Source organism: Microcaecilia unicolor, chromosome 10, assembly GCF_901765095.1.
Source record: "Microcaecilia unicolor chromosome 10, aMicUni1.1, whole genome shotgun sequence".
In the NCBI taxonomy this organism is placed as follows: domain Eukaryota; kingdom Metazoa; phylum Chordata; class Amphibia; order Gymnophiona; family Siphonopidae; genus Microcaecilia; species Microcaecilia unicolor.
This window is the reverse complement of record NC_044040.1, coordinates 67,287,209-67,312,411: the sequence shown is the minus strand read 5'-3', so window position 1 is coordinate 67,312,411 and position 25,203 is coordinate 67,287,209. Positions and strand designations below refer to the sequence as shown.

Genomic DNA, 25,203 nt, shown 5'->3' with positions numbered 1-25,203 from the left:
TGTCAAAGTTATGTTTGTCACTCGTTAACAAACAAGATCATAATGAAAATTATCACTTTTGGTTCTATCTGGGCTGGTAGAGGTGATGAGTTTAGGTCACATGAAGTAGGCCTATTGCTGCAGTAAGGGGCTGCTGATTCAGTAGTGGTTTTTGGTTTCATTCAATAATTTCCTTCAAACCAGTGGCTGGAAAGGTGGATTTCAATCATCAGAGGAAGTCATTTTGGTAGTTAGGAAAAGGAAGAAAGATAAGAGAAGGAAAAAAAAAAAGGATTACTCACTTCATGACTGAATGAATAATTTAGTGTAACCCTGTATTTTCACTGGTTTATAAGTAACCTTGAAAGTAAAAAAAAAAAAAAGATATAGTCAAAGGTATGGAAATGGAGTTCTATAAATTCATAAGTATCAATGAACTGACACCTTCATCCAAACTTATGAAAGTACATTGCAACTGTTTGAGCCTTCATTGGAAGCATTTCTGAAGTATATCGGAATTGTGTGACATTGTTTGTTCTGTTAAAGGTGAGATATTGCCAATCTTTAAGTGAGGAAGAAAAGAAGGAATTGCAGATGTTTAGCGCCCAGCGTAAGAAAGAGGCGTTGGGGAGAGGCACTATTAAGCTGTTATCAAGAGCAGTAATGCATGCTGTTTGTGAACAGGTAAGTCAAGTGTTATAACTCTGGACTACATGTCCCAGTCTGACTCTCTAAGAACCATGTACACGTTCTAAAATACAAATATTGTTCATACACAGAACCTCCTTCCCTTGCTGCATGCATTTTAAAACACGCCACTTTTCATGACAAATGCTTGCTAGCTTACTTATTTATTAGGATTTATTTACCGCCTTTTTGAAGGAATTCACTCAAGGCGGTGTACAGTGATTTAAACATGAGCAAAAGGCAATTACGGCAGTAAAAATATTCAAATAACAATACAAAGTATGGCATAGAATACTTCTTACAATGCCAACACAATACATAATAGAACATTTTAATTGATAGTGAAGGGTAAAGCAAAATGTAACATATAGATAGGTAAGAGAGTAAGAAGAGTTAAAGTAAGGTGACTGATTTAAAGAAGGTTGCACATGAGGTCAGAGAGACGGTTAAATATTATCTCAGTTAGGGTAGGAGTAGATAAACCTGTCCTGCTGCAGTACGTGCAGCCTGTGTCACTCCTTGTGTGAGTGAGACTAACAAGTTAGTTACTACTTCCATTAAAGGCCTGGTTGAAGAGCCAAGCTTTCACCGGCTTCCTGAAGTAGAGGTAGTCTTATGTTAAGCGGAGCCTTTCAGGCAATGCATTCCAGAGTGTGGGGGCTACTACTACTACTATAAATCACTTCTATAGCGCTATCAGTCGTACGCAGCGCTTTACAATTGAACATGAAGAATACAGTCCCTGCTCAAAACTACTACTACTACTTTTCTAAAGCGCTACTAGGGTTACGCAGCGCTGTACAGTTTAACAAAGAAGGACAGTCCCTGCTCAAAGGAACTTACAATCTAATGGACAAAATGTGCATTACAATCTAAGCCAGGACAAACAGGACCAAAAAGGAGAAGGGAAGGACAGACAGAAGGACACATAAGGATAAGATAAAAGTTACAAGTCAGGAGTCGAAAGCAGCATCAAACAGGTAGGCCTTTAGCCCGGATTTGAAGGCAGCCAGGGATGGAGCTAGACTTAATGGCTCAGGAAGCCTATTCCAGGCATAAGGTGCGGTGAGATAGCTCGCTTGCAGGTATCACATCATGTAATGTCTTTTGGAGAGAGTGTGGTTATAAGGGAAAACTGCAAGTTGAGAATATTATCTAAACTCCTTACCATTATACAAAGTATTATTGGATGCTTTGGGTTTCCTTGATTTGTAATCTCAGCAACTTTGGGAAGCAGTTGGTGGCAAGTCATCTTGTAGAGAACAGACGATCAGGACACCAGGGACTCTGTTTGCTAAGCCGCAATAGAGGCACATTAGCATTTTTAGCACGCACTAACTGTAGATGCCCATAATATTCCTGTGGGCGTCTACACGGTTAGCGCATGATAATTTTTAGCATGTGCTAAAAACATTATAGACCACCCTATTTCAGCCATCTGGCTATGCCACTGCTGCCCAGGCAGACCTGGGGTATGGAAGACCTGATTCTGGAATTGAACTGGGTCCTTCTACATGCAAGGAAGGGCACAGCACCTGGAACTGAGTCATTAGGCTGACCCACTGATATATTTCAAGCCTTCTCCAACAATACCCCCAACACTGTGTGGAAAAGAATACTGCCAGCCTTGGGTCCTTATTATCAGAGACTGCTCTTTGACCATCAGACCAAGCTTGGAACAAAGGACTACTTAATCTCAGAATTCATAGGTGAACATCAGTGCACTAAGGCATTGTAACTCTGGTCTTGCCACACACAGTCCAAGCACCAGTTAGCTCATCATGGGTCAGTACCTGAGACCAGAGCCACAAAAAAATCCAAGAACCCTCCCTTGGTTACACTGACTGAGCTGGGCGCAGGCTGAGGCTGGATAAAAATCCAGAAAGCCTTAGGGTTTTGAGCTAGGGCTTTAGTTCTCTTTTATTTTTACTCTGATTTCTTTCCTTTACCAGTCTCGGAGTAAATAAGCTTCACTCTCACTTAAAGGAAAGACTCCAGTCCAGAGAGTTATGCAAAATAACCAAACATTAATGAAGATTCTGCAACAAGCAGTTCAAATCCTCTTTGAAACAAAAAGTAAATTTGTAATCCAACTTGATATCAGATGCAAACTATAAATCCAGAGCAAATTTAGGGATATGGTGTATCTTCTTAATTGCAATTTATAATCCTACAGTATGTACATATTTACAGCTCCTCCTGTCCATACCCATCCCTTCTGGGTATAACAGTCTCAGGCTGTGACTGCAGCACTTGTGCATCACCAGATCTTCCTCTGGATCAAACATCCCTGTCTGTCCACACAGCTCTTCACTGTTTCTGCTTCCAGGCTGGGATGCCCTATTTCCACCTGGCGCACTCCTCCTTCTCATGGTTAATGCTTTACTGGCAGAAACCTCCTCTTTGGTCAACTTTAGTTTCTTGAACCCATCCAGGATAACCCCCCCTCCCCACTCTTCGGGGGAAGAGGCAACCAAAGACCTCATGCAATCCCCAACAACAAAATTTGTCAACTCCTAACTCCTCTCCCACTGTCATTGAACAACCAGAAACACTTTCCTCTGAAAGTTACCCAGGAACCCACCCCCTTGGGCTGGACCATTTACCACCCACAACCTCAACTCTGGAGAGTTCTCGCATGATCTTTAGTAATTCCCATTATAATGGGGAATTACACTCTCCCCTCAGTAAAGAAAAGATGACTTTCCTGATTCCATCACAGGAAATCATCTTCCCTTGTCAAGGGCCAAACTTTACTCCCACCAACATTTTTGAAATCATAATCATTGTACTCAACACCTTCTCTTGTTACTTTCAACACTTATCCAGATGTTGTTTTTTTTAACAATAACACCATGACTATATATATTACACACTCCCATCTTTCACCAACCAATTTGTGTTCTCCCTTTCTTTTCCCAACCAACAAGTTATTTACCATTTATTTTCTTAAGATCCTTTCCATCTTATCTTTTTTTTTTTCCCCCATTTTAAGACACCCAGATGACTTCAAGGGTAGCAACCTGTTTAAACATTTTCTGTACCAACATTATTCATTTTTCTCCAGCTTCAATCTCCATTTTTTTCTTCTTAAGACAGGACACCCAGGTAATAGTAAGGGTGGCAACCTGCTTAAGCTTTCACTTTCATACCCTTCATTTTTTTTTCCATAGCATGAGTCATTTTGATATCGCAACTGAATAACATCAAACCCTTTTTTTTCCCAAAAATCTGAAACAAAGTCTGCTTCCTTCTCCAACCATCCTCATTTTTTTTTGTCTTCCACCAACATTTCTTTCAATGTAATTCACCATCAACTTTGTGTTATGCTATTTCAAACACAATGTTCAACACACAGTAGACCTGGATCCTTCCAGTCCAGTGTCTTTAACCCATACCATGTAGTGTCTGGATTGCGCATCAGTACTCCCCCATGCTGTATTCTGGTCCCTACGAAATTGGGCTCTGTGGTAAGAGTCTACAAATCAAAAAAAGAAAAAAGCTCTCAACTGTGGAACATCTTTTTTTGATTACTTGGTAGTATTGCTCTCTTTCTCTTTTGTGATATAAGATTCTACAGATCTCCACATGATGCTTCCAAATGATCCTGCCAATAATCCGGTCTCTGTACTGTGCATCAATGTGACAACAAATTCAGAGGTCTTTTGGTTCAGTAGGATAGCCTCATCCATTGGAAATTTAATTGCCTCCCGTAGCCAGGCTTCTCTTTGTCCATCCACAATACACATCACAAGCAAAGGCACATAATGGGTAACCCAGCCCCCACATGTCCCAAACCACTTTTCTTAAGTGTCTATCCACTCTGCTCACCTTGGGGAACTTCCCACCTCTTGCTTTCTCCTTTTCAATCCAGGGCTGCTCTAGTAGTTCTTTCAGCACTGGATTCCCTAGCCAATTACCAGCCATCTCCTCCGGTCTCAGCACAGTCACCACTTATTCACCAGCTGGGCCTGTACGGATGTGGAGGCTTCTAAGCAGGCGGTCGACCGCCAGACTCCTTACCACCCCCTCAGATGCCAACAGAACAGGGATGTCTAGGTCTACTTCCCCCGTCACCAAGCAAAAATATTCCAATATAGTGGTGGGTTTTAGAAGGCCCGTCTCCAAGTCCTTGGGCACTTTCCATACAATGCACTTTTTCTTCTCTTGCGGGGGATAGCCCACCACCTGGCTTCCTATCCAGGTTGTCCTAAAGGGAGTCCAGTACAGGGGTCACTGCTCTCACCTCTGGCGGCACCCTCTCCAAGAGTATGACTGATCTCCTCCTCCAACCTCATCCTCACATGTACTCCAAGATGCCCTTCGGGCTGCTCAGTTACAGGTGATGCCTGGGGAGTTCTGGCCTCGACTCTACTTCGCCATTACTTCCCCAACTCTTCCTAGGTGTTTCTAGTGGACTCGGGCTTCCAGGTCTCAAACAAATCTTTGGGCTTGCTGGCTTAGGCGGTTCTGGTCCAGCCACCTCAACCCCCTTGGGGCCTTCCCCCAAGGAGATTGCAGCTGGGAAATTGATCCTCCTCCTCTCCCAGATCCACATCCAGATGTAGCTCTGGTCACTTTGAGCTTTCTCTTCCTCTCCAGCCTTGCCAGAGTCCAGGGACTTGCCTACAGGGGCCCTTGAGCTTTCCTCCCTCTGGTAGAATCATGTGACACAAGCATCGCAGCACAGGAACACTGGGTTCAGGTCGCTCTGGTTTTGGCATCCCGGGCAGATGACACAGCCCGCGTTGACTCCATCCTTCACCGCCAGTTCGATAGACGCATGCAGACAATGAGCCATCTTGCCAACACCGCCACATAATCTCCAGGCCCTCTCCACAATTCATGGGTTCCACTCCAGTTTTTATCTCCCCATGTCATTCTCTACATATATACATAGAAGTTTACTCAACCTGTGTAGAGGTTCTCCCAGGAGTGACATTTTGGAGGGATTAATGTTTGTGTATATTTACAAAATGTGTTTAAAGTAGAATAGGAAATCTGTGCATGCCAAAGAAGAGGTGTAAATGAGTGAGGTCATTTTTCAAAGTGCAAGTATGCTTATACGTTCCCTTAGAAAACCTATATAATTTACATGCATAACACGTTGGGCAAAACTTATAAAATTATCCTCCCTATGAGTAATGTGATAAAGATTTTTTTTCCTTAATTATCTGCACATTTATGGAATTAGCAACATATGTGCTGATATTCATGTACTTTATTACAAGCTGTGGTTTTATTGTAATTCTTGATTTTTAGTGTGGTGACAAGTTAAATGGAGGTGAAATTGCAGTGTTTGCTTCAAGAGCTGGGCCTGGAGTGTGCTGGCACCCATCTTGTTTTACGTGCTCTGCATGCAGTGAACTTCTTGTTGACCTCATCTACTTCTACCAAGATGGGAAAATTCACTGTGGAAGGCATCATGCAGAAATCCTTAAGCCACGCTGCTCAGCATGTGATGAGGTACATCTGTGCTTGCTCTTTGGCATTAAAGGGAGTCGTTCAGTCTCTGTAAGGTTTAGCATCCTGTTTACTACTGTAGTTGGTGCCGGCTAGGAAGCTATTTTAAAAGGTCACAGACAATGAAGAAATTGGTGGTTATTGAAACACTAGGAATATGCTACTAAAATATTACTATATCTAGCTTTTAGTGCTGCATTAATGACAAATTTTGTATTTTCTCTGGTCCAAGGAGCTTCCTTTTCAGTTGGAGTTTAAAAAAAAAAAGGTTTTTAATTTTATGTAAATAGTTCTCTGCTCATATTACTTCAGAAAAATGTTGCAGTGAATGCCACATTATATAGGAAACTTGGAACATGAGCTTAATCTAAAATGGTCCATTAATATGGCATATTCCCCAAAGATCAGAATACCAACTAAGGGGCCCTTTTACAAAGCAGTGATTAAAAAGAGACCTTTCCTACGCCCTAAGGTCATTTTTAGCGTAGCAAGTAAAATAGCTGATTTTCTATATTTGGCATTAATGGCCACATTCTAATGTTACTTTGATTTTCTGTTCAACATTTCTCTACATATGAGAAGATTTATAAGCAGTCTTGATAGATTTTTAAGTGACCTCAGTGATGCTCACCGCCCTCCGCCCTTACAGGATTTATATGGCGATATTACAAGCATCAGAAAGTTTGCAGAGCTGGCGCTAGTAAAGATCGCAGGGGTTGTGTCCTTGAGGCAGCTCGCTTGTCGGGCGAAACATGTCGGACAGTAGAACCCCTGGGTCCGACTAAATAAAGTCTTGAAAAGATAAGTAAATCAATAATTATTGAAAGAATTTATTTGTATTTAAAGTAATATTTGAAAAGTGAACCTGTGAAGAGGCTGATGCTTGTAATATCGCCACGTAAATCCTGTAAGGGTGGAGGGCGGTGAGCATCACTGAGGTCACTTAAAAATCTATCAAGACTGCTTATAAATCTTCTCATATGTAGAAAAATGTTGAACAGAAAATCAAAGTAGCAGTGAATACTACTACTACTACTATTTAGCATTTCTATAGCGCTACAAGGCGTACGCAGCGCTGCACAAACATAGAAGAAAGACAGTCCCTGCTCAAAGAGCTTAGAATGCTATATATTTGTGTAAAGAAGACCTTAACTGGATGCTAACAAGCTCTGGATGTTATACTATTTTGGATCTAGTATAAATATTAGATATTTTGCCAGAAAGTGAGTTTTGGTCACATTCTAATGTTGCCATTAGCTTGTGGGCCCTTAGCGCTATCTATTTTGTAGGCCTCATGCACCAATCCCACATTAATCAGTTAGCATACGGCAATGCCGAAGCACTGATTAGCATAGATGTGCCCACTCTCTCCACCCCCCAGATACACCCACTTGGCAAAAAAAAAAAAAGGTTAATATTTTTTAGCATATGGGTAGTGCACACATGTTTTTATTTATTTGGATTTTGCTCACACCTTTTTCAGTAGTAGCTCAAGGTGAGTTACATTCAGGTACACTGGGTGTTTTTGTCCCTGGAGGGCTCACAATCTAAGTTTGTATCTGAGAGAATGGAGGGTTAAGCGAGTTGCCCAAGGTCACAAGGAGCAGCAGTGGGATTTGAACTGGCCACATCTGGATGTCAAGACTGGTGCTCTAACCACTAGGCCACTCCTCCACTCCACAGTTGAATCTTGCACTGGGATGCCTCGGTGTGCCCCTGGTAAGCCCTTTGAGGCTGTGGTAAGCATGTGTTAGTGATTACTGTAGCTTAGTGAAAGGACCCCTAAATATATAGATGACTATAGGGTCACAGTCATCAACGTGGGCTACTGTTAAGAGTAACTTGTGCTATATCAGCACAGGTCCCATTTTATGCAAGGCCCTTTTACTAAAAAGGACTTAAATCTAGACTTAGTGCATTTTAACACAGGACTTTGTGGTGCACTAAGCCCACATTTAAGGCTTTTCTTTTTTACAGGTCCTTTGCTAATTTTTTCATTATCACATGGGACTTGCAAAACATTAATGTGGGAGCACTTATCGCCTCCTATTTAGGAGACACTAAAGGCCAGATTCTATATAAGGCGCCTAAAAAAAGCTGCACGATAAACATTTCTGTCTAAGTGTATTCTATAAGCAGTGCCTAGATTTAGGCGCTGTGTATAGAATACGTTTAGTTGATATCCCAGAGCCTAAAACCACGCACCTCCGTTTACATCCAACGAAAACGTGGCTTAAATCCCTGCACATAGATTTATGCACATGGGGCCATATTCTGTAACTACAAGCATAAATATTTGGAATGCCCTCAAAACGCTCATTTCCACGCCCATAGCCGCATAAATTCTAATTACCAATTAGTGCTTATTGCTTAATTGCTGTTATCAGTGCTGATTATGCCAATTTAGTTACACGTTATTAGAATATGCCTGGATTTTGGCACAGATCTCTAGGTACGCTATATGGAATCTGGGGGGTAAGTGCTCCCGTGTTAAGTCCATGTTATCCTTCTAGGGCAAAATTTTATATATGGCACCTGAAAAATCCACATGGTAAAAACATAAGCCTAAGCATATTCTCTAAAGTATGCCCGCCTAAATTTTACAGAATAGGCTTGCATTTCTGCGTGGTATGTAGAATATGTTGGATTATTTGTAGTAAATAATTAACAGATTTTAGTACACACAGCTTCAGCTTTAGAAATGTTAATTTCTTTCTTCATCTCTCTCTCATTCACCCCTGAATAATTCACTGCTGAGTCACTTTAAAGTTGAAGTAACAAAACATCTGTTTACTCACAGTTTGTAGTTAGATTATAATCAGACAGGCTTATATATACATATTACTATACATTTGTATTATCAGCTCCTTCCATGTGCTTAGATGGTAATGGATGCTCACACCACCATAGATCCTCTCAGGTTAGGAGAGATCATGAGCTCCATGTGCTCCATGTGCTGCATGTGCTGCATCTGCTGTGTCTAACCCCCACAGGAAGTTGCATAGCTGTGTGACCTCTCTAAGTAATTCACATCAGAGGTCACAGAGTAATCACAGAGAAATAATAGGTGACAGGCAATGCATGTAAAATACAATTACATTCCAACAAACCCCTTCTCATGCATAACTGTCATGCAATTATTTATTCATACAAAGTCCAAGCTTTATACGCAAATTCACAAAATGTTCTCTGGGTAACGGTTTGGTCATGATGTCAGCTGTCATCTCACTGGTGTGACAATAGTGTAGACTGATGACCCCTTCTTTCGCCAACTCTCGCACGTTGTGGTATTTCGTTGCGATGTGCTTGGTGCGTGACTGAACCTTGTCATTCTGTGACAGTCGGATGCAGCTCTGATTATCTTCCATTATCTGGATTGGTCTCTGTTCAGCTATTCCGAAATCCAGCAAAAGTTTTTCAATCCACATCAGTTCTCTGCACGCTTCCGATACGGCCACATATTCAGCTTCTGTAGAAGACAAACTCACAATACTTTGTTTATGACTGGCCCATGAAATTTGTACATTTCCATACATAAACACATATCCACTTGTGGATTTATAATCAGAATGATCCCCTGCCCAATCTGAATCACAGTAACATATGAGTTTTGGATTACTATTGGCTGAAATCTTTAATTTACAATCAATGGTACCCTTTAAATACCTTACCATCCTTTTAACTGCAGTCCAATCTGATTTGGTAGGTGAGCTGACCCTTCTGCTCAAAATTCCTACTGCATTTGCTATATCAGCCCTGTATGTGGTAGCTAGATATAAAAGCTTACCTATGGCTGATCTATATTGGATGTTATCTGGTAAAGGTTCTCTTACTGTTTCATCCTTCAGAAAATCAGTGATCATGGGAGTGCTTACAACTTGGGCATCTTGCATACCTAAACTTTCAATAAGCTCATTTATTTTCTGCTTCTGGCTTAGAAGATAAGAACCATCATTTTGTTTCTCAATTTCTATACCAAGATAGTATGACACATTACCAAGTTCTTTTATCTCAACATTGTGGTTTAAACACTTTACAATGTCCTTGTACTCTTGCTCATTTTTGCTTGCAATGAGCAGATCATCAACAAAAGCTAAAATGTATGCATATTGTCCATTTGTGCACCTAGTGTACAAACATTTATCTGCTTCACCTTGCTTAAATCCTAAATTTGTCAATATTTCATGCAATTTTTCATTCCAACATTTTGCACTTTGCTTTAATCCATAAAGACCTTTGTTTAATTTACACACTAGCTGTCTTTGTTTTGTATTTATGAAACCTGTTGGCTGTTCCATGTACAAGTCTTCAGTTATTTCTCCATGAAGAAACGCTGTTTTCACATCAATGTGTTTGACTTGCATGCCTTTTGAGACTGCAATGCTCAGAAGTGTTCTAATTGTCGTGTGTTTCACTACAGGTGCAAACACTTCATCAAAATCTTCTCCATATTTTTGAAGATATCCCTTTGCCACTAATCTGGCTTTATACCTTTCCACTTTTCCTTGTGCATTCCTTTTTAACTTGAATACCCATTTGCATCCTATAGCTTTCTTGCCAGGAGGTAATTTTGTAAGAATCCAAGTATTATTTTTATCCAATGCATCAATTTCTTCTTGTGCAGCTTTATGCCATTCAGCAGCTTCTTCTGCTGGCATTTTTTCAATCTCATCCCATGTTAAGGGCTCTTGAGCTTCTGCTGACTTTGTTAGGTAAGACAGTCTTGGGGGTGGAACACCTTTGTTTTCCCTGGATGAGCGTCTGACAACAGGTTGGTCCGACCTTTCTGCATCCTCTATATCTGAGAGTCCTTCTCCAATTGATTCCCCTTCTCCAACTGTACTGTCTTCTTCAATGATCCTTTCTGTGTCTGTTTCCTCTGCCTGTTCCTCGTTAGATACAGATGAGTTGCTTTCAGACATCTGCCTTGGTATGGCATTTATATACACTGGCATGTCTATTATGGTTCTAGTTTCATATTCTGGATGATAAGGCTCATCTGGGATAATCCAGCCTTTATCAACCCTTTTGTTTTCATCAAAATATGTAACATGTCTTATGCCAACAATGCCAGTTTTCAGATTCAAAATTCTATATCCTTTGTGTCCTGGAGCATAGCCAACTAAAATGCCCCTTTCTGTTGTGGAATCCAGCTTATGCCTTCTTTGCTTTGGTACATGAGCATATGCTGTACTTCCAAATGTTCTTATGTGTGACAGGTTTGGCTTCCTACCATGCCATGTCTCATGTGGTGTGCGCTCAGCGCCTTTAGTTGGCATTCTGTTTTGTAGGTACACTGCTGTGAGAATGGCTTCCCCCCATAGTCTTTTAGGGAGATTGCTATCTGACAGCATACATCTGGTCATTTCCACAAGTGACCTAAATTTTCTCTCTGCAACAGAATTTTGCTCTGGTGTATAAGCTACTGTTGTGATATGTTGAATGCCTTCTTGTTCTAGAAATGTGCGCATGCTTTGTGAAGTGAACTCACCACCATTGTCGGTCTGAAGAACCTTTGGTTTTCTTTCAAATTTATTGCTCACCATGGCTACGTATTTCTTCAGCATGTCTGTGACTTGACTTTTTTCTTTCAGCAAATAGGCCACACAATATCTAGAGAAATCATCCAAGAATATTAGCACAAATCTGTTATTTCCCAATGATGGGATATTAAACGGTCCACATAAGTCACTGTGTATTAAGTCCAGCACTTTATTACTCCTATTTCCTGTGTATGCAGGAAATGAGGGTCTCACACCTTTTTGAGTAACACAGTCTATGCATTTCTCCATTTTACCAGCATCTGCACTTATCTGAATGCCGGTGGCCAGTTGCTTACTGTAAAGATCCTGGATCACCTTAGAATCACGATGTCCCAGGCGGCGGTGCCAGATTTCCGGACTACATTTACCATCATTCTTCCTTACTTGCGCCATATGTGAGGCTTCACCTGAAATGCTCAGTTTATAAACATCATTATGCATAAAAGCTTCAGCATACACTTCATCATTTTTAGAGATTGTGCACTTACTGTTTTCAAAATGAATCGCAAATCCCTTCTTATCTAATGTAGATACACTAAGCATATTACAAACTGCTTGGGGAATATACAAGACATCACTTACAGGAATTTCTTTAACTTCATTAGACACTTTGCATTTTAAGAATCCAATACCTTTTGCTTGGATCTTAGCAGTCCCTGAGTTTGCAGTTTTAAGAATACCTTCCTCTGGACACATTTCCTGAAAGAAATCCTTACAATTGGTTAAATGGCATGTGCTCCCCGAATCCAAAATCCAAGTACTTTCATTTGAATTATTATTTACCATAGTCAAAGATTTTTCTGCCATTAGAAAACCCTTGTGTTTATCTTTGTCCTTCATACATTTCCTGGTTTGAAAATTCTTTAGTTCCATTGGCTTAGGTGAGCTAGAGGGAGTGTTTTGTGTTTCCTTACACCATTTAGATACATGTCCCTCCTTTCCACATGAGTAGCAAATCAGCTTGCCCTTGGGTGGAGTTTTCCCATAGCTCCGCCTTCCTCTGTTCTTTGCCAAGAAATTTGTTTCATTTCTCTCTGACTGACTTTGAGAACACATCTCCTCAGAATCATTTATTATGCATTCCTGCCTTAGTTTTGATGTTGCCTGTTCAAAAGATTGCCCTTCAATGGCCTCATTTACAGACCTAAAAACATCAAACTTCTTTGATAGTGAGGTAAAAAGAAATGCTCTTTTCAATGCATCACACATGGGAATTCCAGAAAGTTCTAGCTTTTGAAATGAAGACATAAGATGCATAATGTGATCATTACATTTACTTTTATCCCTTAATTTGGTTTCATTCAACTCTGCCAACCAAATTGGTTGCTGCTTTGCATATGTAGTTGCATACATAGTTCTCAGTTTATATAAAATGTCCTTTGGTGTATCTTTTCCCTCCACTAATATGGCTTGTTTCTCTGAGAGAGCTTCCAAAAGCATGCACTTCACATAATAGTTTGCATTGTCCCATTCAGCCATATTTTCAGCTGTTCTGTCTTGGTCTAAGCATATATTTAATCCTTTTGCTCGAAGGAGACATATGAATCTTAATTCCCACTGCCGATAATTAAACTCAGTTAATCTAGGCACCTTGAGAGAATAGAACAATGGTGAATTTCTTCCCTCAGCCATTTTCTTAGCCTTCTGTCTGCTGTGTGGGGGGAGAGAGAGACAGACTGAATCTTTCCTTTAAAACTTAAGAGAAAAATGTGGCCTTTTTTACTGCCTGGTAATATTTCTCTTCTTTTTCAATTCCTGAGCCCTGGGCCCGTAACCCTTTTGTTGGATTATTTGTAGTAAATAATTAACAGATTTTAGTACACACAGCTTCAGCTTTAGAAATGTTAATTTCTTTCTTCATCTCTCTCTCATTCACCCCTGAATAATTCACTGCTGAGTCACTTTAAAGTTGAAGTAACAAAACATCTGTTTACTCACAGTTTGTAGTTAGATTATAATCAGACAGGCTTATATATACATATTACTATACATTTGTATTATCAGCTCCTTCCATGTGCTTAGATGGTAATGGATGCTCACACCACCATAGATCCTCTCAGGTTAGGAGAGATCATGAGCTCCATGTGCTCCATGTGCTGCATGTGCTGCATCTGCTGTGTCTAACCCCCACAGGAAGTTGCATAGCTGTGTGACCTCTCTAAGTAATTCACATCAGAGGTCACAGAGTAATCACAGAGAAATAATAGGTGACAGGCAATGCATGTAAAATACAATTACATTCCAACAGAATATACGACCAAATTTGGTAGTGTCCATTTAGGCCATGTTTTACTTGGTGTAAATCCTGACGCCTATATTAGGTGTAGATTGAGTGTATTCTATAATGATGCACATAGATTTTAGAAACGCCCATAACCATGCCCCCTTTTCAACTGTGCGACTTGGAATTTACGCATATCATGTTACAGAATACGCTTAGCGAGTTTGTGTAAAATGTAATTAATGCCAATTAGTGCTGATTGCTTAACATCCAATTGACAGCGCTGATTAGTTAGGTAACCAATTAAGTTACACGCATTGTTATAGAATACGTTTTGATTTCCACGTGGACATTAAGGCGCGATATATAGAATTTGGGGGTTAGTGCATGCTAATAAGGACACGTTAGCTGGAAAATGCCACAACCTTTCCTGAAAAAAATACATAACGCAATTAAAATGAGCAAACAAGTAAGTTACTGCAAAACGCTTTAATTCATTTTGGGGTAAGCCTTTTTGGGTGTGCTAGCCTCACCTCACATTAGGGCCTAACACCCTTTAGTAAAAGGGCCCCTTAAAGTAACATTTCTTAATAGTAGCCATGTTAATAATTCCCCCCCCCCCCCTTCCCTCAAGTGAATCATATGTTAACTGTACAGAGGGATGCTTATTTTTAGGGAGATGTTTTCAGATGCCTGACGCTTGTGCTTGGATGCATACCTAACAAAGCTGCATTGCTTGTTTTTGCAAATTTCAGATTATATTTGCCGATGAATGTACAGAAGCTGAGGGCCGACACTGGCACATGAAGCATTTTTGCTGCTTTGAGTGTGAAACTGTTCTTGGAGGGCAGAGATATATCTTGAAGGATGGGCGTCCTTTTTGCTGTGGATGTTTTGATTCTCTTTATGCAGAATACTGTGAGACCTGTGGGGAGCATATAGGTAAACTTAAGTTTTATAGCTTAAGATTATGTTGTCTAGTACTACAATGATGGAAAGATCATGCCTTTGTCAGTGGCTTTTATATAAATTTTGGATATTCACTTGCTTCTGCTGAAGGTGGGTCCTACTTCTTCCTGCGTATCTCACCTTTTCTGCTTTGCTCTGTTTGTTTGTTTATTTTTAATAACATTGGCCGTTATATTTCCATTGATTTGAAGTAGGTTAATTTTTTGTTTCATACATTCATTTCTTTCTTTTTAGCTTGAAAGGTATCTCTTCCCGAGTATGTCTTCACAACCTTTCAAGCAGTAGTTGTTTTACCACCCACAGTACAAATTAAAAAATGTATACCACATCTCAAAAATGTTCCTTTTGCTGTGGTCATTCATTAATGCCTGAGAAAAGCTTAGGGGCCCTTTTATTAAAACTAAAAGGTTGCCGTGTGGTAATGGGCTTGCCACACGGCAAATCAGAACTACCACAGGCCTAATACAGCCTCCAGCGGTTGTTCTGCCCCCAGCATGCAGCATTTCCGGTGCTACCAGAAATTCCAGACAAATATTACCACAGTGCGGTGATCGGGCAGCACTGCACGCTGCCTGGTTACAACCAGGTTAGTTCTTGAGCCCTTACCTCCACCTCAGTGGGTGGTGGCAAGTGCTCCCCCCCCCCCCCCCTGAAATGGCTGCATGGTAAGTGCAAACTTACCACATGGCCATTTCTTTTTTTCGGGCTTTTTACCCACTGCAGTAAAAAGGGCCTCAGTATGTAGCAAAAATGGCCGCCACCACTAGCACAGGGCCCCCTTTACCGCAGCTTAGTGATTTTGAAAGTTCCTCATCGATTGAAAACTGACAGAGAGAAATAACATCAGATTACAGCTTTTGTGACTCTTACCAGAATCACATGTAGACATCTTCCCCCTAATTCTATAAAGAAGAAAACGCTTAAAACATACACGCACAAATTTTGGCACGTTCCCAATTTTTGCACACATTTAATTGAATAAGAGGCTAATTAGCTCCATTAATTTTTTAACAAGAAATCATCACTAATTAGATTCATGAGTCAGAAAAAGGGGCGCTTAAATGGGAGGGCCATGCACATATTAGGGGTGTGACTTTTAGTTTAACTATAGAAAATGGGAGTTCCATGCCTAAATATAGGTGCAACCATTTACACCATTGGTGCAAATGGCCACACCTAAATGTAGGCACAATCCCCGGGCTTAAGTGCTATTCTATAAACCATGCCTTACATTAGGCATGGTTTATAAAATACTGCTACGGGCTTTTTTTTTTGTGCTGATTATTTTAGGCACCATTTATAGAATTTTCCCCTTGCTCATAATTGGGTTGTGTATATTTGTGTGCAAATATTTAGGCATTCGAGGTCAAACTATATATTCAAATGTATCCCAAAGCGAATAAAAGCTGCCATAACCTCAACATCCATTCTTCTCAACCCTTCTCATTTCAGGGCGCACTTTCAAGTTTGCTTGATCCACATGGTGCACCAAGCCAAATTTTTCTTCCCCCCCCCCCCCCATCACAGCTAGCATGATCCTGTCTGCCCCACTCTCACACCCCCAAGCCAACATGCCTTTCTCTCTGTCCTTCCCTCCCCACGTTCATACCTCCTAGCCAGCATTCCTTTCTCTTCACCCTCCCTGCCACACCTAGCGTATATCTCTCACTTCCTACCTATACACACACAGTCAGCCAGGGGTGGGCAGTGCCTGAGGGCCCAGAGCATTGGGGGGCCCAGTACTTCCCTCCCACATTCCTAACATCCCTCTCTCCGCTCCGTCCCCAGGTCCAGGATGCCTCCTCTCTCTCCCCCTCCTGTGCTTTGGCATCTCCCATCTCCGAATCCCCCACCTTCCAGGTACCAGCTCAAAGTGTCCTTCTCTGTGCAGGGGCACCTACAGCTACATTGGCCATCTGCTGCTGACGTCAGAACCTCTCTGCTGCTGCCCACCCCCCTTCTGACGTAACTTCCTACTTACACAAGGACATGCCACAGTAGAGAAGTTCCTGCATCAATGTAGCTGCTGATGCCCCTACAAGGAGAAAAGGACACTTTGAGATACCTGGGTGTATGCACTTTATATTCCTTCATTCACTGGAAATGACCCCCAAATCAGAAATGGGTCAGACATGGCACCGAGCCTGGCAGCCCTTCTCAGCTGCCCACGGGGAGGTAGCCTGGAGTCTATAAAAAGTAATTGCCCCTTACTTACACTATTGTTACTCTGATTTTATGGGTGGATATGCTTCTGGTGGGAAGTGGGGGAGGAGAAGGGCTCTTCCTGGAGAAATTTCCAACAGGTGCAGAGTAGAAGTTGTTTCACTTTACAATTCAACATATATAAAAAATTCTATTCAAATTCTGGTGTCATATCAGTGACAGCAACATAAACTCTACTCGTCCAGTCACAGATACTGTTCGAAGTAACAAAAAACCTTGAATACCCTCAGAAGCTTACTTTACCATACCAGCATCAACTCTGAGAACTCAAATTGTACCAACTGTACCCATGAAAACTCAGCAAATGTGCTAGAACAGTGGTCCTTAGGAAACAGGAAATAGTTGCTGACTTTGAAAGGAGCATGTGGGTCTAGCAGCCAGACTCAATCAAAGATAGGCAGAGTGGTGGCAGTGAAGAGACAATCCTGTTGCTCTGCAAATGATTTTAAAGTGAAGGGCAGGTAGGAGAAGGGGCTGATCTGGGAATAGCATGGCGACAAGTCTGATAGTGAGGATGGATGGGGAAGGGAGCAGTTGGGAGATGGCAAATGGGGCTATTGATCCATAAACTCTTACAATTTTTGAAAAAGGAAAGCCATAAAATATGTTGGTACTGTAATAATATCATGTGCAGCAGAAGGACCACCATATTCTATAAAGCTAGCTATTGACAAAGCCCAACTCCTGTTTTCTATTTTCTTTAGCTTTCCTTTGTTGTCCCACTGCAACTTTGTATTCTGTCATCAATACTGGCACCATTACTATCATCGCAAGAACTTGATACACCCAGCTCCTACTCCTCTCCAGCCTTTTTTTCACTTTTACCTAGCCAAGTAATTGATTTATATAGAAGCATTCTCCAATGTGGATTATTGCATCTCACTCCACGTTAAGCTTTCTCTTTATTGCTTGCTTCAATTATCAATTTTCCAAATTCTGTTATAGCATTTTACTCTCCCAGTTTCAACACTGGTTTCTGGTAATCAAATGCATAATACAAGTCTGTTTTCTGCTCACAAGCCTCTCTTTCCATGGCTCTATAACTTCTGTACCAAATCTTTATTTTCAATATGAGGATTTCATAGACAGGTTCCATTCATAGTTGCACCCTGGTACTTCTGCATTTTTTCACTCCCAGCTCTCAATCTGTAAAATCTGTTCCTCGCTAAGATCTTCTTTATTACCCAACTATTTCCTTAAAGTCCACCTTTTCTCTTGTTGCCTTTTTAAAAAAATCCTTTATTTAAAGGAAACTGTAGGTAAACAAAAACACGAACACATGCATAAGGAAATTCAAGGAACAGCACAGAACCCCCCCCCCCCCCAAGGTAAAGTAAGAAGAGCCATTTTGCAGCCAGATATCCCTCCCATAAAACTTTGAGCATATATATCAAAACATACATACCCTCAGCTCCCAGATGTAGCATATGATGTCGGAAAAGGACCCCTAATACACTCATACTGAGCTCCTTGGACTTTGGTTCTTGTAACCACTCACTCAGTTCTCAGAAATTATTTTAGCCTGACTCACCCAGTGAGCTCTATAGGAAAGACCATTTCAAAAAGTAGCAATTGTAAACCTTGCTTCCAAGAGCAAATCAGCTACTAGTCTTCAATGTCAATAGCCCACCACAGAACCCCCCCCCCCCAATTATCCAGAAGGCCAAGCAAGAGGGTAATAATCACTGTAGTCTGAAACATCTCAGAAATCTTTCCCTCTACCCAGCTCCAAAAACACAACACAAACCTATATTTTCACCACACATACATGCAAGTCCTCTTACCCCATACCCTCTCAACAGAGAGGGGGCACTCCAGTGTCAAATCGAGAGTAAAACATAGGAGTGGATTATGTCCTGTGCAGCAGTTTAATCATCAGTTCAACCTGTTAAGTGCAAATTGAGCTCGTAAAGGTGGACTTTCATATTCCAATCCAATCAGCCCAACTAACTGCTGCTGGCTTTTTAACATATTTTCTTCTGTTGTCTGTTTTGATTGTGTACTATGAGATCTGTTATCTAAAATGTTTTGGAAAAATACCTCGGCTGTTACAATAACTTTGAGCCCAGAACTGATTACTTTTTTTTTCCTTTAAAGGTGTCGATCATGCTCAGATGACCTACGATGGCCAGCACTGGCACGCCACTGAAACTTGTTTTGCCTGTGCGCAATGCAAAACATCACTTTTGGGATGTCCTTTTCTTCCCAAACAAGGACAGATTTACTGTTCTAAAACGTGCAGTTTGGGAGAAGATGTTCATGCCTCAGATTCTTCTGACTCAGCCTTTCAGTCTGCAAGGTCTAGAGAATCCAGAAGAAGTGTACGAATGGGAAAAAGTAGTTGTTCTGCTGACCAGTGTAGACAGTCTCTTTTACTGTCACCATCATTAAATTACAAGTTTCCTGGTCTCTCTGGCAATGCTGATGATACTTTGTCTCGTAAACTAGATGACCTAACTTTGTCAAGACAAGGAGCAGATTTTGACAGTGATGACTTCTGGAAAGGAAGAGTAGAGCAGGAGACTCCTGAAGATCATGAAGAATGGGCTGAACATGAAGACTACATGACTCAACTTATCTTGAAATTTGGAGATAAAGGACTATTTCGACAGCCCACTGGAGACAATAGAGCTAATGAATACTGGATGCCTGATAATATGGTTAAAGGCAAAGCAGATCTGGAAAAGAACAATCACACTCAGAGCTTGGCTAGTAAAAAATATCAGTCAGATATGTACTGGGCACAGTCGCAAGATGGACTGGGTGATTCAGCTTACGGTAGCCATCCAGGCCCTGCCAGTAGCAGAAAAATCCAAGAATTAGATGTTGAGGATGGGGCTTCCTGTTATAAGCATGAGCAGACTCCATGGTTTGAAGGTTCACTGGAGTGCTTATCCAATAACTTAAAACAGCAAGAACAAAGTGTTGGAGATTCAATGGATTCTTTGGCTTTGTCTAATATTACAGGTAGATAACTAATATTTGTTTGCATTTTCTTTGGGTTGACTTTCATTGGGATAGTGTTATTTAGTGTGCAATAAAAGAGAAACAAAGGGAGTCTAAGGTGTGCTAGCGTTTTTAGCTCATGCTAAAAATCAGCTGGTACTAAACGCTGAGACTCTCGTTATATTCCTATGGGTGTCTTCAGCGTTTAGTGCCGGCTGATTTTTAGCACGAGCTAAAAATGCTACCGCACCTTAGTAAAAGACTCCCAAATTTTGCTTGTGCCAGATGCTGCATTTGGACCCTAGAGAGTTGGCTAACAGTTGAATACAACTGGGGTGTTTTTGAACAGGCAGTGACAAAATTGAGGCTGCTTATGCTTGTCATTTTTAGAGAACAAATGTTTTGTATAAACTAATTCATAGTTAGTAAGGATTAGGTTCTATGTATCATGCCTAAAAAATCGGCACTGAAAAAATATGCCTATATATTTTCTTTAAAGTAAGCCTAAATTTAGGTGTACTTTATAGAATATGCCTAAATTTCCTTGCAGTTTATAGAATACGCTGAGCGCCTTTATGTGTGACTAAATTGAGTCGTGGGCAGTTATGCCAAGTAAAACTTGCTGTACGTGCTGATGCCTAAATTAGGCTTGGACTAGGTGTATTCCATAACAATGCACATAGATTTAAGAAATGCCCATGACCAAGCTCCCTTTTCAACTATGTGACTTAGAATTAAGCGCATCACATTACAGAATATGTTTAGACAGTTAAGTGCTTGTAAATTCTAATTAATGCCAATTAGTGTCAGTAATTGTTAATGGACAATTATTGGTGCTGATTAGCTTGTTAACTAATTAAGTTGCACACACAATTCCAGAATACGACCGGATTTGTGCATGCAACTTAAGTCGCGCTATATAGAATTCAGGTTATTTATTATATAATTAAATGCTATTTTTTGATAATTTCAGAGCTTTGTTTTTAACTATCCTATCTACAAATGAATTTGCTTTATTAAGTTGTATGATTGCATTGATAATTATTTGTTTTTTTGTTTTTAAGGGGCTTCTGTAGATGGAGAAGCTAAACAAAGACCATCTTTGTACATGCTACAAAACTTCCAAAATTTGGAGGCAGAAGATTGTGAGAAAATGAGCATCATGGGAACTCTGAACTCTTCTATGCTTCATAGAAGTACAGACTCTTTAAAAAGTTTAAATTCTGAGTTGGGTCAAGAAAAAGCATTAGCTGAAGAAAAGCCAGTGCATGTGTCTGTACTTCGAAGATCCAAATCCCAGTCAAGACCTCAGCAAGTCAAGTTTTCGGATGATGTTATTGACAATGGAAATTATGACATTGAAATTCGTCAGCCACCAATGAGTGAAAGAACTCGTAGACGTGTTTACAATTTAGAAGAACGTAATCAAAGGCATCATCATCGTCGCCAGAGAAGCAGGAAGTCTCGATCTGACAACGCGCTTCATTTGGTTACAGAACGAAGAGGTTCTCCAAAGGAAAGAACTCGTCTCTACAAACCTGAAGACTATCACAAACTTTTTCAAAACAAAACTACTCATGAAGTCCAAACATATACACAAAACACAGACCTTTTTGGACAGTATACCCATGCGCCTTCAAATTATGTACTGCAAAATCAAGTTGCTGATAAATTTCTTGGATTGTATGGTGAGGATGCAGACTCATGGTGTTCAACTTGCTCATCCTCATCTTCTGATTCTGAAGAAGAAGGATATTTTCTTGGACAACCTATTCCACAACCACGTTCACAAAGGTATCAGTGCTTTTCAGATGAGTTGTCTAGTCCAACATCTGTACTATCTAGTTCTCAGTTTGGTCAAAGGACAATGAAGCCTAAGAAAAAGAGAGGACACAAAGGCAAAAACTGTATTCTTTCTTAAGAGGTGTTTTTTGATGCATGTAAAAACCATGCATTTGAATTCTGCATTCACAATCTAAACCACATTTTGTTTTGTACTCGCAAGTTGCTTAATTTCTTTAGCCAATGCACAGAATAACTCAGCTGGAGTCTATGGGCCAAGAAACTTCCCCATTGTACTGCTTGTGGAAAAAGATCTTTACTGATTAAGGCCTAATATTATGAAACTAGCATTGCTGATTACTGCGATTGCTGGGTTTACATTACATGTTATGTGGGCATGAAATATCTACTGCAGATTTATTTTACCTTAATATGACATTGTTGCAATCTTTCCTTTTGATTACACTATAAAAGTCTGCTTTTAAATAATATATATGAACAAAGAATACAACCTAAACAGTCAAGAACTCCAATAACCTTGCAATAGTTGTTTTAACAACAAACGCAGCTTGGAGATCAACTGTTTAAAATGTCATTTATTTTATTGATGGGGTATGTTCATTATAACTTTACATAGTGTAAAGTGCTGATATGGCAGATTATGTTGGAAATACAGCAGACTCGACTTCTGAAATTCAATAGCTCATGTCAACACTGCAGAGCATTATGTTAGCTGCAGAATCAAACTGAAAAGTTTTATTTATAAAGTAGCGCAAGATTAAGTATAATTTAATAGTGCAAATATTAATGTACATATTGTATAGCTCAGATTCAAAACCTGATATTTTTATATCTCTGATATGCAAGTAGTAATCTTAAATTAGATTAAGGGTTGTTCAACATCAGCATTAAGGCTGAAATATTTGCTTGTCATCTGGTTGGTTTATACAGTTTAGATATTCGAAATGTATGTTTTCTTTGGAGAGAAACCTCTTACATTTTTGTCTTTCTAATTGAGCCCTTTGTACATAGTTGGATTCCTTTACACCATGACCCTTCTAATCTTGCATGGGTTATGCAAGGAAGCAAACAATGTAAACTGTATAAATGTAAAAATGAAGAACCTTCAAATGTAATGGTACAACAAACATGCAATTTCCATAGAGATTAAATTTCGATTAACTATTTTCTTATGTTAGATCATTTGCACCTTTGTGATTCCGAAAGATTGTTTTGCCTCAACAGTAATCTTTTTAATATTGTACCCAATACAACTATCAACTATATTTATGACTAAAATAATGAAGTATGATTTTAGACGGCAAAAATAATACAGAGCAACAGTGTTTATAAAGGCAAAACATTATGTAACCTGCATCAAATTTTCAAAAATTACACTACAACTTCTATGGTCTGTAACTCATTTACCAAAAGGTTGGTCATTCCAGTTTAGCAGGGCCTCAATATAATGTCATGTCACACTGTGCATTTCTCTCTGATAACTGTATGCATAACTATTTTGTTCCCCTAAAACGATCTTGCCCCCAAGACCTGGTGCTTAGTAGAATGCAACCAAATGGTTAAACTTTTGTAGATTTTTTTTGTCACCTTTTTTTCTTATTTGTTGCTAGACATATGGAACTTGGCAACGCTCCAAAGCTTTTGTTTTCTATTTATTGCAGATGGTTTGTCTGCCTAATCTTCCCTGGTGGTGGACATAGGTTACGCTAAATTATCAGATCCAGTTGGAGTCTAAATGCAGAGACACTTTGAAAATGTACCTTTTTAAAACCTTACATGATCATACACACGATTTTTAAAAGTGTTATATGAAAATTTGTAATTGCTTCGATGAAATTAATAAAAATGGTTTGTTAAATCTTGTCTTGTAGTTTCAGTAATTAAAAGCATTCCAGTTCCCAGAACCTCTGCTGAAACGGATTGTTGTGACTGTGCAGCAATACGATTCCTGTAACAATTCAAAATTGCACTTTTAGGAGTCTGTTTACTAAGCTGTGGTAAGGTTTTGTAGCTACCGTATGTTAACTGACAAAATTGAATGCGTGATAACTACAAAAGATCTGTGTGTTAACTGTTGGAGGTGTTCTCATTATCTTCCCATACAGTTTATACAGAGAAAAGTTACTTACTGTATATTAAAGGCCAGATCCAGTAAATGGTGCCCAGCTATTCTATCAAGGATGCTCGTGGCTAAGAACCCTTTATAAAACAGCATGTAGTACCAATTCCTGTGGGCGTGAGGACTTACGCCTGTTGAAACCAGGTATAAATCCTGATGCGCAAGTTACATAGTAACATAGTAAATGACAACAGATAAAGACCTGTACGGTCCATCCAGTCTGCTGAGGAGGAAGGAGGTGTTTTAGAGAGCTCTGCTGACTTCCAGTGGAAAGGGAGTGAGACCTAGCTCCCTCCCCAAAGATGAGGAGGGTCCCTGGGGAGAAGGCCTCAGGAAAGTCCCAGGCTATGGGGCCTCCTGGGGCCTGGGACCAGAAGGCCGAAAGGAGTGGCTCTCTCCCTGGTTTGACTACCGGGAGAAGGGAAAGGAGTCCAGTGGACCGAAGGGAGAAGCAGCCCAGTGGAGGCCACCAGAGCATTTCCCCCTCCATGGCCCAGCTTGCGGAAGGTAAGCGAGAAGACAGTGGAGGGGGGAGGAAGATAGTACAGGCCCCAGAAGGGCGCTTCCAAGGAAGGGAGAAGGAAGAGGCGATGGAAGTTTGCCAGAAGCCTTTGCTGGAGGCAGCTGAGAGTGAGAGTGAGGAGAGTGGATCGTCAGATGAGGAGTTCCTTGAAGTGAGCTATGACCCTGATGATCCAGCAAGTAGTGTGGTAAATATTGTAAGACGAATTAAGCTGGTGGAAAAAGAAGTAGTGGAGCTAGGAAAACGTCTGAAAATGGCAAGAACTATGTGTAAATTTGCCCCAGCGGAGCACAGACAAATGTATGTTAAAGAGGAAGCCCGGATATCAAAGTTGTTGGGGAAAAAAGAACACTTGTTGAACTGTTTAAAAAAGGGCTCTGTGAATCCTTTGAGGGAGCTCTATGTTAACCGAGAAAGGATGGCTTCAATACCACAGTCTGGGGGTTCAGGAACACTACAGTTGCAGCAAGCTTCAGTGTCTTCAGCAGCATTAGACTCAAAAGAGTTGTCTGGGTTCAGAGGTGACCCCACTTTAAAATACATGAGACAGTTGGCAACACAGTCTAGAGCACTTACCCAGCAGCCAGAGGATAAGGAGGCAGCGGCAGGACATGGCTCTGAGGTGGGGGCTGGAGTAGAGATCCTACCTGTGGAGGGGAGGACAGAACTCAGTAACTTTTCAAAACTCCAGATAATGGAGGCAGCAGAGGGAGACGCAGGTAGCAGC

At 40.5% G+C, this 25,203-nt stretch overlaps 1 protein-coding gene across 6 annotated transcripts in view; it reads left to right on the top strand.

Annotated features, from left to right (window-relative positions):
• Window positions 1-23,344, top strand: part of PRICKLE1 (prickle planar cell polarity protein 1) — a 186,235-nt gene extending 162,891 nt beyond the window's left edge. For all 6 annotated transcript variants that reach the window (XM_030216289.1, XM_030216290.1, XM_030216292.1 and 3 more), the window contains 5 exons: window positions 526-663; window positions 5,929-6,132; window positions 14,649-14,835; window positions 19,183-20,052; window positions 21,096-23,344. In XM_030216289.1, the coding sequence (XP_030072149.1) occupies window positions 526-663; window positions 5,929-6,132; window positions 14,649-14,835; window positions 19,183-20,052; window positions 21,096-21,952 (2,256 nt within the window). In that variant the 3' untranslated portion in view covers window positions 21,953-23,344. The remainder of the gene's footprint in view (window positions 1-525; window positions 664-5,928; window positions 6,133-14,648; window positions 14,836-19,182; window positions 20,053-21,095) is intronic.
• The last annotated feature ends 1,859 nt before the right edge of the window (window positions 23,345-25,203 follow it).